Source organism: Carcharhinus amblyrhynchos, chromosome 7 (assembly GCF_965287045.1).
Source record: "Carcharhinus amblyrhynchos chromosome 7, sCarAmb.v2.hapA, whole genome shotgun sequence".
NCBI lineage: Eukaryota > Metazoa > Chordata > Chondrichthyes > Carcharhiniformes > Carcharhinidae > Carcharhinus > Carcharhinus amblyrhynchos.
The window spans coordinates 93440644-93462094 of NC_137330.1; the positions used below are offsets into that span (position 1 = coordinate 93440644).

Consider the following 21451-nt stretch of genomic DNA (forward strand, 5'->3'; position numbering starts at 1 on the left):
TTTTCCACAAGGCCAGTAGATTCCAGTGTTGCAGCTGTATTAAAACAGTGTTGGGCACGGCAAGCACAAACATCATTGCCAGACCAATTCCTAGAATGGTGGGACTGACATATGAGGAGAGGTTTAATCAGTTAGGTTTGAATTCACTGGAGTTCAGAAGAATGGGGGGGAATCTCATAGTAGAAGGAAGGCAGATCAGGCTACTGATTTGGCTGATCAGCCACGATCATACTGAATGGTGCAGCAAGTTTGAAGGGCTGAACGGTCTAATCCTGCTCCTAACCTCTACACTTAGCAGTATCCAGTGCTTTCTGCTGTTTCTTGATATCATGTGGAGTGAAACGAATTGACTGGAGACTGCTATGTGTAATGTTGGGGACTCTAGAGGAGGCCGAGGCGGATCATTCACTATGGGCTTCTGGCTGAAGATTGTCGCTAACATTGATGCGTGCTCTGGGGAATTAGGAAACGGGAGGAACATGTTGTGCCAATCATTTAGGCAAGTTGAAAACATAACTTGAGTGATGAATATACCCCGCTGTGCTATCTCAAAACTCTGGAAAAGTGATGTTTCCACTTACAATAGGTCACAAAACGTGAGATGCACCAAACCTTGCTGGTTTGACCACTTCTGTTTCCCTTCAAGGCATCTCTTACTGAGGTGTTATATGGGAAAATAACATATTTCCAACTTTTTCAAAAACAAAAAATGGATATTAAATCATTATATCACAACATTTTTATACACAGAATAAAACCTAATTGTTTCCAAATTGTGTTGTGCAGTGGCATGCTCCAAATCAATGAAATGAAACATTTTCAATCATTTGTTGTGCAACTACAGGTACTCATTCACATACCTGAACTGTGGAACTGATCTCTGCAGCAAATCCTCCTGTTATTGGAGCTTCATGGCTAATCAGCAACCGCCCAGTTTTCACAACAGACTAAAATAGAAACAGAAAAATATTTCATTTATTATATAAATGCAAAGCGTTGAATGTAATGATGGAACATGTTACAGATCCATTTCCCAAAAATGATGTTTATGGAGGTGCAGCTCTAGGGACAATTGTAAACAACTTTTCCCATGTAAAGAATGTTTAATGGTATTGCATTGGGAAGTTAATGTTCAGCAACTAAATTCTCATAACTTGCCATGACTCTTACACACAATAATAGTGGCTTAATTATTATTTTACTTCCACTACGTTTTGACAACTCTACAGATAATGCAGTGCCAATATGTAATTTTAAAGGCTGATGTTTACTTTTTATATTTGGCACTACCCTTAACAACCAACTCTAAGTTTTAATCAGTATATTTAAAATATTCACTTTTATATGTAGACATATAAGTTAAGGATGAAACATGCACACAGGTTATTGTATATTTCAGAATATCAAATGCCATATGCCCTGTTAAAAATAAAATTTAAAATTATATATCCTTAACTTCCATGTAGACAGGAGTAGACATAAAACACACAGAATTCCTAAGTAATGCTATAACACGTGCAAGAATTAAGACTGCAGAATAGTTGTCCAGACTGTTACTTTTTCTTCTGTGGGCATCACGGGCAAGGCCAGCACATGTTGCCCACCCCTAATTGTCCTCGAGAAGCTAGTGGCAAGCTGCCTTCCACAACTACTGTAGTCTACGTGGTGCAAGTACACCCAAATTGCTGTGGGAGTTCCAGGATCTTGACCCAACAACAGTGAAAGAATGGTGATTCCAAGTCAGGATGGTGAGTGGCTTGGAGGGGAACTCGCAGATGGTGATGTTCCCATGTGTCTGCTGCCGTTATCCTTCAAGGCGGTAAAGATCATGGAGGGTTTAGAAGGTGGTATCGAAAGAGCCTTGTTGGGTTGCTGCAGTGCATCTTATACGTGGTACACCCTGATGCCATTCAGTGTCAGTGGTGGAGGGATTGAATGTTGAAGACAATCAATTCAAGGCTCCCCCCGTAAAGCACACCACACCCAGACTTGCACATATAACACTTTCCTTCATTGTTACTGAGTCAAAATTCTGGAACTCTCTACTTAACAGCACTGTGGTATTTATTACCTTCATCACACGGATTTCAACAGTTCAAGGTAGTCGCTATCACTACTTCTCAAAATAACTAGTGACGGGCAATAAATGTTGACCTTGCTAGTGCGTACATATCAAGATTTTTGTTTTGCGAGTTGCTCTCTTTGGGGAGATGGTGGGCAAACAGAAAATCAGAGAAGGTGAAAGAAAAGTACAAGGCTGAGAGATTCAGTGAGAAAGGTAAATGAAATACTTTTATTTCAGTTACCATTTAATATTTTTGCCATTTTAATGTTAACTTTCATACTTGAAACCTGAAATGCCAGAAACACTTCTTCCCCACCAATTTCCCCCTTTCTCTCCCGAAAGTGTTGTGTCATTATTCAGTTATGTTTCCATAGGAACTAGGCATTCTCCAACGCCTTGCCAAGTGGCCATTTTTTATATGCAGCAACCGTTGGGAGGCAATTCAAATGTGATAGGCATCACAGCTGAGCCCAATTGGGATTTTACTTGAAATTCAATTGTCACTGTAAATTGGTATCATGATTACTAATCGTGCATAGTTTTCTCACTCTAATTAAAAAGACTTAATTGGTACAATGATGCACTGTTCCTGCTGGAGAACAGCTAACATCAAAGACCAGGGATTGAACTAGTATTTCTTTTTAATTCTTTCATGGGATGTGAATATTGCTGGCAAGGTTGTTACCCATCCCAAATGGCCCTCAAGAACGTGGTTGCGAGCCATATATTTTCCTGGCATGTCTGGTTCAGCTAACCGCTGAATGACATGGTGAGTCAATATTATCCATTGTGTATTATTGATGTATATTCAACATCTCCATTAATGTCTGTATGTAATACATTCAGTTCCTGCAAAACAAACTACAAATTCGAAACTGAATCTGGCCTATCCTAAACCACAGGGACTAAATTCTCATTAAGCCATCTGGGAGTGAAATATGACAAACCACTTTGTCCAAAGTATATAAATAAAACGTAGGACATCAAATACTCATATATGCACCAGATACTTCAGTAGAGGCAATTTTTCCTCAGTATATGCAAGTGAGACTAAATAAGTAATCCTTTATTACCCTGTGGAACCTTCAGCACAGAGATCAGACAAATTCCAAATGTACAAACTTTTAAATCCAGGATAAAGTAAGTATTTCCAGTCTCAGTACTTGGAGTGAACAACTTATTTCATCATTTATTCCAGTAGTGCAGTTGATGCATCAGTAATACTTAACACACATTAACTTCACTGGTGCACATTAACTCCTTTGTTAAAGTGGAGTGTATTGTTACATGGCGTACTGGTCTGTTTCTGTGATCCCATCCCAGAAAATTCATGAAAAACAGACTTTGTTAACCTATGCAGCCAGCCCTGCTTCAACAGTTTTAATGTAAACTACTAATTAGGAAAGCTGAACCCAAGTCAAGTCCATGTTGAGCACCACAATGGCCATAGATTTCCACTTTTTCATAGAGACACGGGCCCATTCCATCATCACATCTAGGTCTTATTCTGATTATCTGATTGTTATCTCATCCAATGTTCTAACATCAGCACAAATGTTTGTGTCATCTGTGAACTTACAGTCAATTCATACAGAACTTCCATCCATACTGCTCATATACACAGTAAAGAGCAACAATGCTAACACAATCATGCAAGAATCCATTATCCACACAGGACCACAACCATCAATACATTTCCAGTATTGTAATTAGAGATCAATATTTTCCCTTTTCAATATCAATGAATGTATGTAAGCGAGAGTTCTCAGTAATATCTATTTTATACAGAATTTTAGCCAACAGAAGAGGTATGTGCATGGGAGTCATTACTGATCTGGTAGCAGAGTGATTGTAGTTAACATAAGGGGTTCTAGAACAGCGTCCATCTCCAATGGGTCACTCTTCAGGAAATTAGTCTACTAATCTTTATTCCTCTTTGGCAGGATGCTAAAAACTGCATAGAACATTTTGTATGAATATACGATTTATGTTGAGTGTCAGATAATTTCAGTGAAGTACCACATTCAAAATCTTTTTTCTACTTTTCCCATGTACCAGTTCATTCAGTGCCTTTATTGAAAGCAGCTACCAGAGGGAACACTATTATATTTTCCCCTTAACTTTATTGTGGTTTGATTTATGGCTTTTTAACCAAAGAATTATCAATTTCACTAAGCCTATTAAGAGATCGAAGGGAGACACAATGCATTCCCGTAGACCAGTCTTGCTCCTATAGTATTTATACTTACTTACACAAACAGCATCTCTTTATCAGGTGCTTATTTCACGTTTCTTGTTCAAACACACACAATCTTATGTTTATCTTTATCAGGCGATGGCCTAGTGGTATTATCACTAGACAATTAACCCAGAAACTCAGCTAATGTCCCAGGGACCTGGGTTCAAGTCTTGCCATAGCAGATGGTCAAATTTGAATTCAATAAAAGATATATGGAATTAAGAATCTATTGATGACTATGAAAGCATTGTCAATTGTCAGATAAACCCATCTGGATTCACTAATGTCCTTTACAGAAAGACATCTGCCATCTTACCTGGTCTGATTTATGGGTAACCTCAGATCCTCAGCAATGTGGTTGATTCTTAGTTGCCCCCTGAACAAGAAAAACTTAGGATGGGCAATAAATGCTGGCCAGCCAGCGATGCCCAAGTCCCATGAATGAATAAAAAAAAAAACCACATGCTGCACTCAGCCTAGGGATCTAATTTCCACTGAATACTGTCTCCTCTTATAAGTTCACCTGCGAGAAAAAGTGCATAGAAAAGTTTGTTTGATATTCATGTAAAGGATCTTTTTTAAAGTTATTGATCCTAAAGAAGATATATTCTGAACTCAGTGGTCTCACTGACAATTAATAAGTATTTGAGCATTGATGCAAAAAAAGAGATACGCTGTCAAAACTTTTCATCTTGTACTCATCAGGAAAGAAATTTCTAACAGTTATGGGGGAAAGAATAATTGATATTACATGAGAATCTGGGCAATTAACTGTTCCATGCAGTATTTTCCATGCCAACACCTCTACCAAGCAGAATTCATGGGTCAATAATTCAGTACTCTCTTCTCATGCAGTATAAATTGTTGTTCCCCTGTGACTGCTGGAAAATTCTTGCAAGTTGTCCTGATAGTTGCGAGACAAAAAGTTTTGATAGTATGTTGCTCCTCTCAGCAATATTAAGTTCTGTACTACTAAACAAATTAAGTATGTGTGCTGGTTGGTCATCATCTTTCCTCGAGGATTATAAAAATCCTAAATACAAACAGATGTGGACCTCTGTGTCTGCAATGGTTTTTAAATAGAAAAAATGAAGTCAGCATCATCTAACTTGAGTGGGAAATTAAAAGGAAACAATTAACTACTTATTTAAAAACATGTTTCATCTTTGTCAATCTTGTTTTAAGCTAACTATTTCAGCTGGTAGCTGCCACATTTACATTGCATTAAGTTGATCTTTCTCTACACCTAGCTATGACTGTAACACTATATTCTGCACTCTCTCGTTTCCTTCTCTATGAATGGTATGTTTTGTCTGTAAAGCGTGCAAGAAATAATAATTTTCACTATGTTAACATATGACAATAATAAATCAAAATAAATCAAATCAAAATCAAATCAAAAATGTAACATCCCATTTGAATTCTGGTTAATTGGATCAAACATCACAAATAGTAATGACTGAAGCCCAAAGTAAAATTCTATAACCTTAAAATAATGCACTTGGGATAACAGGTATGTGTTTCATTTCATTTGCCTGAAATTTCTATCCAATTATTTCTGGTCCATTCCATTAATGTATCCTTTATTTGATATCTCCCTCATTGTTCATTTGATAATCCAGGCAATAACAGTTGGTTGGCTAAACAAACACGGAGACCATCATATTTGAGGCAAATTCAATGTCCACATACTGCATTTACAACAGGGACAAAAGAAGATTTTATATTATGGAAACCACAATACAATAATTTTCAGCAATCTCTTTCTCGCTCCACCCTCAAAACACATGGGAATAGTCAAGCAATTATGTAGCCTCTTTGTTGTCCAGCTTAGCTAACTTAATATTGACCAATGGCTGAACCTAAGATTTTCCTGATCTACAAGACTTAAATTCTGCAACAAACAGAACATTGATCCACTGAACAAACAGAGCTGTAGAAGCCTATGTTTAAAAGGAATATTTTCATTGCAGGCTATGGTTAAAAACAAACCATGAGATTCTTTTTGCTGCTTCATTCAATTGCTACAACAATGAATATAAACGTGAGAAAAATTTAAAGTTATTCATTCCATAAGTTATTAAAAATAAGCATGGATCAGCAAGGATACTACAAAGAGGCAAACATTTACGGACTTGTCCCCTTCCATTCATTCTTCTGCAGCTGGCAGACATCAAATGCCAACAGGATTCTGACCTTACATTACTTCAGTAGTACTAACTTTGCAAAGGAAGCTTTAGACTCAGGCTCAGTTTGAACTAATTTAGTCATACTTTTTTTATTCATTTAGCATTTCTCAGGTTATTTGCTTTTACTGCTCAGGAGGAAATGAGGGGAATGTAAAAAAAAATGAATGCTGAACGCCACATCAAATCTGGCAGTCAGCTCAACAGGGCTGTAAAGTATTTTGGCACCTCGAGTTTATGAAAATTGTTATACAAGTTGAAGACTTTCTTTGTTAACTATACTCAATTTCTAAAAAAAGAACCTAACCCCCGCACCCAAGTCAAGGTAAATAATATATTAGAGATTGATAGGTGCCAATCAAGCAGGCTGCTTTGTCTTGAATAGTATCAAGCTTCTTGAGTGCTATTGGAGCTGTACCTAACCAGGCAAATGGACAGTATTCTATCAAAACACTGTTAGGACCCAGGCCAGAAACAGCAAGGTGTTTTACAAAGCCAACCTAGACCATAGGTTTTACACTTTGAATCTGGCATAAGATATTTCCCTTCAGGTATAATTCAAGTGACTCACTTGGGAACTTTTATCAAACAAAGTTTATTTAAGAATACAGTTAATATATAATCAGAAAATTAGCATAACTTTTACCAATTACAAAAAAACCCCCATGATATTGTATAAACCTTAACAGCTATGTGTACTGTTCCAAATCAAACAAAATAAATTGATGAATGAGCTATGAGTATGCTGTAATAAACTGATCAAGCTAGGATATACAGATGAATACGCACTTCAGTAAAATGACAGTTGAGGTAAACAACGTTCATGCTTTGGGATAAACTATGGACAACGTTTCTGCAAACAGTCAGGTCATTGCTTGATTGTTTTACAAATTTTTCTTAATTACAGATGTACTGAATAGGCCATTTCATGCATGAGTTGTAAACTTATTTGTAATGAAAACAACAAATTAGATGTATAAGGTAAGAACATAATAGACAGAATTTTACAGACACAGGCATCCCAAAACCATAAAACCCTACCCTTCGCCTTCTCCACTTCCCATGTCAGGCGAGCCTGTAAAGTTATGGCCAGTGAGTTAACAGGGTATCACAATGATAGTACATTTAATCAATTGGAAATGCGTAATTTCGAATTGCCTTTTATACTATTCTGAAAGAGTACTTTCCTATGTGCACACTTGAACTGAATGAAACTGCTTCTTGCCTCTGTCTACAGCTGACTCTGTACTGAATGTCTTATAGACTCCACAATATCTCACTTCCCAATTAATTCAATTTTGCTAAATCTCCATGATGCTACACTCAGTCAAATGTTGTCTTGAGATCAAGGACAGTCACTCTCACATCATCTCTGAAATTCAGTTCTTTTGTCCATATTTTGACCAAAGCTGTAATAGAGTCATAGAGGTTTATAGCATGGAAACAGGTCCATGCTGCCCTACTTTAAAAAAACCCGTAAGCTAATCCCAATTGCCCGCATTTGACCCATATCCCTCTATACCCTTTGTACCCATGTAACTATCTAAATGCTTTTTAAAAGACAAAATTGCACTCACTTCTACTACTACCTCTGGCAACTTGTTCCAGACACTCACCACCCTCTGTGTGAAAAAATTGCTCCTCTAGACACTTTTGTATCTCTCCCCTCACACCTTAAACCTATGCCTTCTAGTTTTAGACTCCCCTACCTTTGGGAAAAGATAGTGACTATCTAGCTGATCTATGCCCCCCATTATTTTATAGACCTCTATAAAATCACTCCTCAGTCTCCTACGCTCCAGAGAAAAAAGTCCCAGGCTATCCATCAAGTCCTGGGAGAATCCTAGTAAATCTTTTCTGCACTCTTTCTAGTTTAATAATATCCTTCCTATAGTAGGCTGACCAGAATTGAACACAGTGCTCCAAGTGTGGCCTTACCAATGTCTTGTACATAGAACATAGAACGTTACAGCGCAGAACAGGCCCTTCGGCCCTCGATGTTGCACCGACCAATTAAGAAAAAAGCAATGACCGTCTAACCTAAACCATTCCCTTTCCATCCATAAACCTATCCACGGACCTCTTAAACGCCCCCAAACTTGGCGCATCTACAACTGCAGCAGGCAGGGCATTCCATACCCTTACCACCCTCCGGGTAAAGAACCTACCTCTGACATCCGTCCTATAACTACCACCCCTTAATTTAAAGCCATGTCCCCTCGTGTTAGCTTTCTCCATCCGAGGAAAAAGGCTATCACTGTCCACCCTATCTAAACCTCTAATCATCTTGTACGTTTCAAAAAGGTCTCCTTTTAGCCGCCTTCTTTCTAACAAAAACAACCTCAAATTCCTCAGCCTCTCCTCATAGGACCTTCCCTCCATACCAGGCAACATCCTGGTAAACCTCCTCTGCACCTTCTCCAATGCCTCCACATCTTTCTTATAATGTGGGGACCAGAACTGTACACAATACTCCAAGTGTGGCCGCACCAGAGTTTTGTACAGTTGCAACATGACGCTGTGGCTCCTAAATTCAATCCCCCTTCCAATAAACGCCAAGACACCGTATGCCTTCCTAACAACCTTATCGACTTGATTTCCAACTTTCAGGGATCTATGCACATTTACACCTAGATCCCTCTGTTCGTCAACACTATTCAGAGTCCTACCGTTAGCCCTATACTCTACATATTTGTTATTCCTGCCAAAGTGAATTACCTCACACTTTTCCGCATTAAACTCCATTTGCCACCTCTCGGCCCAGCTCTGCAACTTGTCCAAGTCTCTCTGTAAACTATGACACCTCTCTTCACTATCTACCACTCCTCCGACTTTGGTGTCATCAGCAAATTTACTAATCCATCCTTCTATACCCTCATCCAGATCATTTATAAAAATTACAAACAGCAGTGGCCCCAAAACAGATCCCTGAGGCACATCACTTGTAACCGAACTCCATGACGAATACTTTCCATCAACCACCACCCTCTGTCTTCTATCAGCTAGCCAATTCCTGATCCAATTAACTAAATCACCCTCAATCCCATACATCTGCATTTTCTGCAGAAGCCTTCCATGGGGAACCTTATCAAACGCCTTACTAAAGTCCATATGTACCACGTCAACTGCCTTACCCCCCTCCACCTCTTTGGTCACTTTTTCAAAAAACTCAATAAGGTTAGTAAGGCACGACCTACCCTTCACAAAACCATGCTGACTATCTCCAATCAATTCATTACTCTCTAAATAACTATAAATCCTATCCCTAATAATTTTTTCTAATACTTTGCACACAACAGAAGTAAGACTCACCGGTCTATAATTCCCGGGAAAGTCTCTATTCCCCTTCTTAAACAATGGGACAAAATTCGCTATCCTCCAGTCTTCTGGCACTATACCTGTGACCAACGACGACCTGAAGATCAGAGCCAGAGGCTCTGCAATCGCCTCTCTTGCCTCCCAGAGAATCCTAGAGTAAATCCCGTCCAGCCCAGAGGACTTATCTATTTTCAAACCCTCAAGAATATCTAGCACATCCTCCTTATCTACTTCAATACTATCCAGTTTACAACCCTGTAACCCAGTGTTCTCCACAACTACATTTACGTCTCCCTGCGTGAATACCGAAGAGAAATATTTGTTCAGTGCCTCTCCAATCTCTTCTGGCACCACACATAACTTCCCACTGCTGTGTCTGACTGGCCCTAATCTTGCCCTAACCAATCTTCTATTCTTAACGTATCTAAAGAAAGCTTTAGGATTCTCCTTAATCCTATCAGCCAAAGTCTTCTCGTGTCCTCTTTTAGCTCTTCTTAACTCACTCTTAAGCTCCCTCCTGGCTAATCTATAGCTTTCCAGTGCACTACCTGAACCTTCAAGCCTCATCCTGACATAAGCCTCCTTTTTCCTTTTAACCAGCGAATCAACTTTTTTAGTGCACCACGGTTCCCTGACTCGACCATTTCCTCCTTGCCTGACAGGGACATACTTATCAAGGACTCGCAGTAGCTGTTCCTTGAATAAACTCCACATTTCGGATGTTCCCAGCCCCTGTAGTTTCCTAGTCCAACCTATGCTCCCTAATTCTCTCCCAATAGCCTCATAATTACCCTTCCCCCAGCTATAACTACTGCCCCTAGATTCATGCCTATCCCTTTCCATCACTAAGGTGAACGTAACCGAATTGTGGTCACTATCACCAAAATGCTCACCAACATCCAAGTCTAACACCTGGTCTGGCTCATTTCCCAGCACCAAATCCAATATAGCCTCACCTCTAGTTGGCCTATCTACATACTGAGTCAAAAAACACCTGCACACTTTGTGTAAAAACTGACCCCTCTAACGAGCTAGAGCTATAGCTATTCCAATCAACATTAGTAAAGTTAAAGTCTCCCATAACAATTACCCTATTACTTCCACTCCTGTCCAGGATCGTCTCTGCAATCCTTTCCTCTACCCCTCTAGAACTTTTAGGAGGTCCATAAAAGACTCCCAACAGGGTGACCTCTCCTCTCCTATTTCTAATCTCAGCCCATACTACCTCAACAGACAAGTCCTCATCAAACTTCTTTTCTGTCACTGTGATACAGTCTTTGACTAATAATGCCACTCCTCCCCCACTCCGACTGAAGCATTTGAACCCCGGAACCTGCAACAACCATTCCTGTCCCTGCTCTATCCATGTCTCTGAAATGGCCACAACATCAAAGTTCCAGGTACCGATCCACGCTGCAAGTTCATCCACCTTATTGAGAATACTCCTCGCATTAAAGTATACGCATTTCAAACCATGCTCTACTCCACCCCCACGATGCTGTGCTTTACAGTCCTCAGCTATGACCCCCTTAATCTCATCCCTGCTACTCAGGATCCCACCCCCCCTCTGAATCAGTTTAAACCCCCCTGCACAGCCTTTGCAAATTTTCCCCCCAAGATATTGGTTCCCCTCTGATTCAGGTATAGACCATCTCTCTTGTAGAGGTCCCACCTACCCCAGAATGAGCCCCAATTGTTCAAGAACCTGAACCCCTCCCTCCTGCACCATCACCTCAGCCACGAGTTCAAACATTCCCTCTCTCTGTTCTTCTCTAAACTATCCCGTGGCACAGGCAAGAGTCCTGAGATAACCACTCTGTTTGATTTGGCCCTAAGTTTCCACCCCAACTCCATAAATTTCTGTTTAATATCCCCTTCCCTTATCCTACCTATGTCATGTGTCCCCACATGAACTATGACTTGGGGCTGACTCCCCTCTCCCTTAAGAGTCTTGAACACCCGCTCTGAGACATCCTGGACCCCAGCCCCTGGGAGGCAACACACCAGCCCTGAGTCCCATTCATTACTGTTGACTCTCCTATCTGTCCCCCTAACTGTGGAGTCCTCAATCACCAGGCCCAATCTTTTACTTCCCCTACCCACCTGAGCCTTCACAGCAGGCTCACCTCCAGAGACCTGCTCCCTTTGGCTATCTCCAGTTGATTCTTCCTCAACTGTAGCCTCCAGGACAGAAAACTTATTTTGGAGGGGAACAGCCCTGGGGGATTGTCTCCTCGATTGTTTCTTACCCCACTTCCTAGCAGTTACCCAAGAATCATTTTTAGGAGTGACTATCTCTTTGTAACTCCTGTCAATGTCCGCCTCAACCTCCCGAATTATCCGGAGTTCCTCCAATTCCAGCTCCAGCTCCTTAACACGATCCTCTAGGAGCTGCAAGTGTGCACACTTCCTGCAGGTATAATCAGCAGGAACACTTGTACAACTTCAACAAGACTCCCTAAGTCCTATATTCAATGCTCTGACCGATGAAACCAAGAATGCCAAATGCCTTCTTCACCACTCTGTCCACATGTGACTCCACTTTCAAGGAGCTATGAACATGTACCCCTAGACCTCTTTGTTCTGTAATTCTCCTCAACACCCTACCATTAACTAAGGCCTGCCCTGGTTTAATCTACCAAAACATATCACCTCGCATTTATCCAAATTAAACTCCATCTGCCATTCATCAGCCCACTGGCCCAATCGATCAAGGTCCCTTTGCAATTGGAGATAACCTTCTTCGCTGTCCACTGTGCCACCAATCTTAGTGTCATCTGCAAACTTACTAATCACGCCTCCTATATTCTCATCCAAATCATTAACATAAATGACAAATAACAGTGGACCCTGCACTGATCCCTGAGGAACACTACTGGTCACAGGCCTCCAGTTTGAAAAACACTCTCTGCAGCCACCCTCTGACTTCTGTCAAGAAGCCAATTTTGTATCCATTTAGATACCTCACCCTGAATCCCGTGAGATTTAACCTTATGCAACAACCTACCATGCGGTACCTTGTCAAGAGCCTTGCTAAAGTCCATGTAGACAACATCAACTGCATTGCCTTCACCTACCTTCTTGGTTACCCCTTCAGAAAACTCAATCAAATTTGTGAGACATGATTTTCCACTCACAAAGCCATGCTGACTGTCCCTAACAAGCTCTTGCATCTCTAAATGCCTGTAGATCCTGTCTTTCAAAATACCTTCCAACAATTTACCTACGACAGATGTGAGGCTCATGGCCTGTAGTTCTCAGGCTTTTCCCTGCAGCCCTTTTTAAATAAAAGCACAACATTTGCCACTCTCCAATCTTCAGGCACCTCACCCGTGACTATCGATGATTCAAATATCTCGGCTAGGGGACCCATAATTTCCTCCCTAGCCTCCCACAATGTCCTGGGATACACTTCATCAGGTCCCAAGGATTTATCTATCTTGATCCTCTTTAAGACTTCCAGCACCTTCTTCTCTCTAATATGTACACTCCTCAAGACATCACTATTTATTTCCCCAAGTTCCCTAACATCCATGCTTTTCTCAACAGTAAATACCGATGAGAAATATTCATTTAGGATCTCACCCATCTCTTGTGGATCTGCACATAGATGATCTTGTTGATCCTTAAGAGGCCCTACTCTCTCCCTTGTTACTCTTTTGCCCTTTATGTATTTGTAGAAGGTCTTTGGATTCTCCTTTGCCTTATCTGCCAAAATAATCTCGTAACCACTTTTTGCTCTCCTGATTTCTCTCTTAATTCGACCCCTACACCCCCTATACTCTTCAAGGTATTCGCTTGATCCCAGCTGCCTATGCATGTCATATGCCTCTTTCTTCTTCTTGACCAGAGCCTCAATGTCCCAAGTCATCCAGGGTTTCCTACTTCTGCCAGCCTTGTCCTTCGTGGATAGAGGATTGGTTGTCAAATAGGAGGCAGAGAGTGGGGGTCAATGGGTGCTATTCGGATTGGCGGTTGGTGACTAGTGGGGTGCCCCAGGGGTCGGTGCTGGGGCCTCAGCTATTTACCATTTATATAGATGATCTGGAGGAGGGAACCGAGTGTTGGGTGTCGAAATTTGCTGATGACACCAAGATTGGGGGAAAGGCAAATTGTGCGGAGGGTGTGGAGAGTCTGCAGAAGGATCTAGATAGGCTGGGCGAATGGGCCAGGAAATGGCAAATGGAATTTAATGTTGGCAAGTGTGAGGTGGTCCACTTTGGTAGGAAGAATGGTAGGAAGGACTATTACTTACGTGGCGAAAAACTGCAGCAGGCGACGGTGCAGAGGGACCTCGGGGTCCTTGTGCATGAGTCGCAAAAACCCAGCCTGCAAGTGCAGCAGGTGGTCAGGAAGGCGAATGGGATGCTGGCCTTCATAGCGAGGGGGATTGAATATAAAAGTAGGGAGGTCTTGCTGCAGCTGTATAGGGCATTGGTGAGGCCGCAGCTGGAGTACTGTGTGCAGTTTTGGGCGCCGCACCTGCGCAAGGATATTTTGGCCCTGGAGGGAGTGCAGAGGAGGTTTACTAGGCTGATACCGGAGTTGAGGGGGTTGAGCTATGAGGAGAGGCTGAATAAACTAGGCTTGTACTCGTTAGAGTTTAGAAGAATGAGGGGAGATCTCATTGAGACGTATAAGATGATGAATGGGATGGATAGGATAGAGGTGGAAAGACTCTTCCCGCTCAAAAAAGACAGTAGGACTAGGGGGCACAGCCTCAAGATAAAGGGGGGGCGGTTCAGAACGGAGTTGAGGAGGAACTTCTTCACTCAAAGGGTGGTGAATCTCTGGAATTCTCTGCCCGTTGAAGTGGTGGAGGCTGCCTCGCTAAATATTTTTAAGAAGCGGGTTGATGGGTTTTTGATAAGAGAGGGGATTAAGGGTTATGGGGAGAGGGCGGGAAAGTGGAACTGAGCCACGACAGATCAGCCATGATCTTATTGAATGGCGGGGCAGGCTCGAAGGGCCAGATGGCCTACTCCTGCTCCTATTTCTTATGTTCTTATGTTCTTATGTTCACTCGAAGAGAAATGTCTTTACCCTGAACCCTGGTTAACACACTTTTGAAAGCGTGCCACTTACCAGACGTCCCTTAGCCTTCTCACAGACTCCTCCAACTTCTGAAAGTTCTTGCCTAATACCATCAAAATTGGCCTTGCCCCAGTTTAGAATTTTAACCTTTGGGCCAGACCTATTATTCTCCATAGCTATCTTAAAGCCAATAGAATTATGATCATTGGTCCTAAAGTGATCCCTCACTAACACTTCTGTCACCTGCCCTTACTTATTTCCCAAAAGGAGGTCAAGTTTTGCCCTGTCTCTAGTCGGGCCATCCACATACTGTATGAAAAATTCTTCCTGAATGCACTCAACAAATTTCTCTCCATCCAACCCTCTAATACTATGGCTCTCCCAATCAATGTTGGGAAAGTTAAAAATCTCCAACTATTACCACCCTATTTTTCTTGGAGCTATCTGTAATCTCATTACATACTTACTCCTCAATTTCCCTCCGACTATCTGGGGGCCTATAGTACAACTCAATCAAAGTTGATTCCCGCCTTCTTATTTCTCAGTTCTACCCGTATAGACTCAGTGGCCGAACGCTTGGATATATCCCCCCTCAGTACGGCCATGATGCTTTCCCTAATCAAAAGCGTAACTCCCCCTCCTCTCTTATCTCCTGTTCTATCTTTCATATAGCATCTGTACCCTGGAACATTGAACTGTCAGTCCTGGTCCTCCCTAAGCCATGTTTCAAGAATTGCTATAATATCCTAATCCCATGTACCCATCCATGCCCTGCGTTCATCTGCCTTGCCATCAGGCCTCTTACACTGAAATAAATGCAGTTTAATCTGGACTTCCCTTGCTCTCTGTCTTGCCTGATCTGTGGCACTAGGATTACTGACACTCCCTTTACTACTTAATGTGCTCTTTTTAACTTACATAAGAACATAAGAAATAGGAGCAGGAGTAGGCCATCTAGCCCTTCGAGCCTGCCCCGCCATTCAATAAGATCATGGCTGATCTGTCGTGGCTCAGTTCCACATTCCCGCCCTCTCCCCATAACCCTTAATCCCCTCTCTTATCAAAAACCCATCAACTCGCGTCTTAAAAATATTTAGCGAGGTAGCCTCCACCACTTCAAGGGGCAGGAAATTCCAGAGATTCACCACCCTTTGAGTGAAGAAGTTCCTCCTCAACTCCATTCTAAACTTCTGTGTTGTTCTCAAACTTCTCTTCTGTCTCCCTACTGCTTTGGATCCCACTCCCCTGCCAAACTAGTTTAAACACTCTCAAGTAGCTCTACCAAATTCCCCCCCCACCAGCACCAGCTCTCAAGCCAGGCATTCATCTGACTAATCCTCCTATTCATACTCTCACTAGCACGTGGCATCAGCAGTAGTCCTGAAATTGTTACCTTTGAAGTCCTGCACTTTAGTCTTCTGCCTAACTCTCTATATTCATATTTCAGGAACTCATCCCTTTTCCTACCTATGTTGTTGATACCAATATGTACAACAACCTCTGGCTGCTCACCCTCCCCCTTAAGAATGTCCTGCAATTGCTCAGAGACAGCTTTGACCCCGGCACAAGGGAGGCAATACACCACCCAGGAGTCTCGATTGCGGCCACAGAAATGCCTGTCTGTGCCTCTAACTAGGGAGTCCCCTATTACTTCTGCTCGCTTGCTCTTTGTTCGACCCTGTCCCACAGCAGAACCAGTTGTGGTGTCACAGGCCTGGCAGCTGCTGGTATTTCTCCCTGACAGGCTATCCCCCTCAACAGTATCCAAAATAATACACCTCTCTGAAAGGGGAATAGGCACAGGAGACTCCTGCACTACCTGCCCGCCTCTCCTGGCAGTCACCCATTGCCTGTCTGAACCTGTGGTGTGACAACCTCCCTGTAACTAGTGTCTATCACACTCTCTGCCTCCTGTATGCTCCGCAGTGCATCCACCTGCCGCTCCAACCAAACAATGCAGTCTGTGAGGAGCTGCAACTGGACACACTTCCTGCAGACAAAGTTGTCAGAGAGACTTGACTGCTTCCTAATTGCCCACATCTGGCAGGAGGAGCATGCCACTGCCCTAGCTATCGTATTGCCCCTATACAGGTAAAAGAATAAAAGAATCTCAACCCAACTCACGCTTGCTTGAGGCCCTCTTGCTGACTTTTTTTTGTTTTTATTCAAATTCAATCCAATCAAATCCATTTCAGAGTCCCAACAAGTTGAGACATTTCCGATCCAAGTTGACAAGACAGGGCGCTCACCTCCTGTCTTGGCTTGATCTACATGATCAAAGCTGATTGGAGAAGGCATAGCTCCTCCTCCAAGGTTTGATCTCATTTGCATCTTAGCCAAAAGGCTGAGGTGCCACATTAAAAAATTGCTTCGAATGAAGCTAAAATGTAACCTAATGGCTTCAACCAAGTACTACACTTGATCTTAGCTAAAAGGCCAAGAAGCAATGTTGTCTTTGATGGTTTCCACCAATCTGCCCTGCCATCTTCAATTACTTTTTTCTGGTTAGAGGAAGTAGGTAGGTAGGAAAACACTAAAGTAGTGTTTCACGTTTAACTGTCCCTGCATAGCAGCTCCTCCACAAACCATCTTCTGGTCGCAGTGACTGCACATATGCAAATGTGACCTGCAACTGCTAATCACCTTTGCCACTCTGCTGCCCCCATCTGGACACTCGCCTTCACTTGAAGTAGGAAGGCTGTAAAGAAGTCTGGAACTGAGTGCCCCGTCCAATCTCAAACGTAGCATCAGTAAGCAGGTTATTGCTAATAAAGTGCCATTTGGTAGCAATATTGACAATACTTCCCATTACTTCGCTAATGATTAAGACTGGACTGATGTGGTAATTGGCTTGGATCTGTCCTAATTTTTGTTGACAGGCCATGCCTGGATATGTTTGCACATTAGGATTGATACCAGTGTTGCAGTTGTGCTGGAACAGCTCAGCTAAGTCAACTTCTGGGGCACTAGTCTTCAGTACTACAGCCATGATGTTGTGAGGGTCCAAGCCTCTGCTCCATCCAGTGCTGTCAACCATTTCATAACATCACGTGGAGTGAATCAAATTGGTTGACTGAAGACTGGCATTTCTGAGGAAGGTGCTGGGTCATAAAGTTACAGATTGAGGTGGAATAATATTCTGCTGTTAATGTTGGAGAATGTTGAATTGCCAGAACTGTTTTGAATCTCTCCAATTCAACAATAGTGGAAGTGTCACACAACACAACAAGTTCACACTATGTAGATGGGACTTTGTCTCTCCAAGGGTTGAGATGATCACTTCTATCAATCCATTTGTGACTCATAGACTGTGGAGAATGAGGTCAAGTAGATTTTTCTCTCTTGTTAGTTCTCCCACCACTTGCTGCATTACCAGTCTGACGGACATGTCCTTCAGGATTAAGCCAACTCAGACTATGTTCTACACTCTTGCTATCCTCAGTAATTCACCCAAGTAACGTGCCTCATGGAGGAGCACTGATTCATCAGTCGAGGGAGGTGGTAATCAACTTGAGGTCTCCTTGCTCATGTTGAACTGATGCCATGAAACTTCAGAAGGACTGTCAATGTTGAGGACTCCCAGGACAAGTCTTTTCCAACTGTATACCACTGACTCACATGTAGGCCAGATTAGGTAACGATGACAGATTTCCTTCCCTAAAAGATGTTAATAAACCAGATAGGTTTTTTTACAACAATCGACAATGGTTTCATGGTATCGTTAAACTTTTAATTCCAGAGTTTTATTGAATTGAAATTTCACTATCTGCCATGATGGGATTCAAACCCAGGTCCCCATAGAATTACCCTGGGTCTCTGGATTACTAGCCCAAGCAACAACACCATTATGCCACTGCCTCACCGAGTAGGATGTTACAATAAGATAGTACTATCAAACAATTCAAAGAGCTGCAGGGAAATTGAAAAACGTGTGAAGGGATAATCATGAAATCATAGAATCCCTACAGAGCAGAAGGAGGCTATTCGTCCCATCAAGTCTGCACTGACAACAATCTCACCCAGGCCTGCAACCCCACATATTTAGTCTATTGGTCCCCCTGACACTAAGGTACAACTGAGCATGGCCAATCAATCTAACCTGCACATCTTTGGAGCTTACATAATGCACCATGTCCATAGACATAGATGTTGTCATTTGTCATGAACATCAGGTGTAATTATTCTTTTTGCCTGCATATCAAAAATGAAATATTAAATCAGTGAAGGACATCTCTTGTTCTTCCCTGATACCCTTCAATCATTATATTATTTAAATGAATTTTCTGCCTCATTCCTGCATCAACAACTGTCTCCCCTGAACAAGATAATGTCTTGAAAATAAAAGTATTCCCAGAAGTGGTAATACCTTGACGTTGACAAGAACATCAGTTTACTATTTTGGGTTGGTGAGAGCGGCAGAGTTGATGTTTCAACTCTGTGAAAGGTTAAGTCTTCTTTCTTTCTACTAGCCCTGACAAATGTTTCCAAGCATATTTTGCTCCTGACAGATGAAGGCTAGAACATTGATCCTGATAACTCACATCCACATAGTCTAAGGAGATAGAAATCAAATATCAACCTACCAAAATGACAGGAACCAAGTGGATCAGTAAATGCTGTGCATTACGTGAACCCAACTGAGCAATTTACATGACTTTATATGTCACAGGTGTAAAACTAAAGTAGCTTGTCCTTATCTGACACCAGAGATAGGATTACAGCCTCAAAATCCCAAACAGATCATTTACCATACTGAAAGCTGACTTTAGAATTGTGCTTATCACCGTAACACTTAAGTTATATTCAATGTAAAATCTGATGAAATAGCGGATATGTGGCGCAGAGTAAGAAATATTATGAAACTTTATTTAAAAGACTAATGTTCATATGCCATTTTAAAATTCCACAACCTACCGTTACTTTACAAATATTGTGATCCTAATTTATGCATTACCTTACAAAATGCTGGTCCAAGCATAAAATATTTAACAATCTGTTATTTATTTGATTTGATTTATTGTCACATGTATTAACATACAGTGAAAAGTGTGGTTTCTTGCGCGCTATACAGACAAAGCATACCATTCATAGAGAAGGAAAGAAGAGAGTGCAGAACATAGTGTTACAGTCATAGCTAGGGTGTAAAGAAAGATCAACTTAATGCAAGGCAAGTCCATTCCCTGACTGTAGCAGGGAAGAAGTTGTTCTTGAGTTGGTTGGTGTGTGACCTCAGGCGTCTGTATCTTTTTCCCAACGGAAGAAGTTTGAAGAGAGAATGTCAGGGGTGCATGGGGTCCTTAATTATGCTAGCTACTTTGCCATGACAGCAGCAAGTGTAGAAAGGGTGAATGGATGGGAGGCTGGTTTGCGTGATGGATTGGGCTACATTCACGACCTTTTATAGTTTCTTGTGGTCTTGGGCAGAGCAGGAGCCATATCAAGCTGTGATACAACCAGAAAGAATGCTTTCTATGGTGCATCCGTAGAAGTTGCTGAGAATTATAGCTGACATGCCAAATTTCCTTAGTCTTCTGAGAAAGTTGAAGCATTGGTGGGCTTTCTTAACTATAATGTTGGCATGGGGGGACCAGGACCTCTTGTTGATGATCTGGACACCTAAAAGCTTGAAACTTCGTCCCCATTGAAGTAAACATGGGCATGCATTCCATTACGTTTTCTGAAGTCGATGACAATCTCCTTCATTTTGTTGACATTGAATGAGAGGTCATTGTCACGGCACCCGCTCACCAGATTATTTCATTCCTGTACTCTGTCTCGTCATTGTTTGAGATCTGACCCACTACGTAGAATAATAGACCCATTAGTTTACTTATACAAATACATATCTGAGTATCTCACATTTTATTCAAGATAGTTTTGGAAAATATGTTGGAGACTAAGGAAATTTGGAATGTCCGCTACGACTCTCACCAACTTGTACAGATGCACCATAGAAAGCATTCTTTCCAGCTGTACGGCTGCTGCTCTGTCCAGACCGTAAGAATCTACAAAAGATCATGACTGAAGCCCAATCCATCATTCAATCCATCCTCCCATCCATCGACTCTGTTTATACTTCCCAAATATATCAGATAAATACACAGCTGAAGAAATGGTGTCAGGAGAGGGTTTCAGACTCCTGGAGCACTGGTTCTGGGGGATGTGGGACCTGTACAAATTGGACGGATTACACCTGGGCAGGACTGGGACTGGTGTCCTAGAGTAAGTGTTTGCTAGAATGGTTGGGGAGAGTTTAAATTGATATGGCAGGGAGAGTGGGGGGGGGTGGGGGGCAGAGGAGGAAAGAATCTATGTAAGGAATCCGAGAAGGAGGGAGCAAGGACAAAATGTGGGGAGGAAAAAAGTTAAAAGAAAGGAGAACTCAGGAGATGCTATTAATGGAACTGTTAGAATTCAAAAAGTACAAAAACTAGCATAAGGCCCTTTATCAGAATGCTCGTAGCATTCAAAACAAGGTAAATGAGTTGATGGCACAAATTATTGTGAACGAGTATGATTTGATAGCCATTACAGAGACATGGTTGCAGGATGGTCATGACTGGGAATTAAATATCCAGGGGTGTTAGACTGTTTGGAGGGACCAAGAGG

General features: G+C 41.8%; 1 protein-coding gene across 1 annotated transcript in view; it reads right to left on the reverse strand.

Moving 5' to 3' along the window:
• Positions 1–21451, reverse strand: part of bckdhb (branched chain keto acid dehydrogenase E1 subunit beta) — a 264765-nt gene that overhangs the window by 88425 nt on the left and 154889 nt on the right. Inside the window, exon 9 of the mRNA XM_080192796.1 lies at positions 861–947. Coding sequence (XP_080048922.1) covers positions 861–947 — 87 coding nt within the window. The remainder of the gene's footprint in view (positions 1–860; positions 948–21451) is intronic.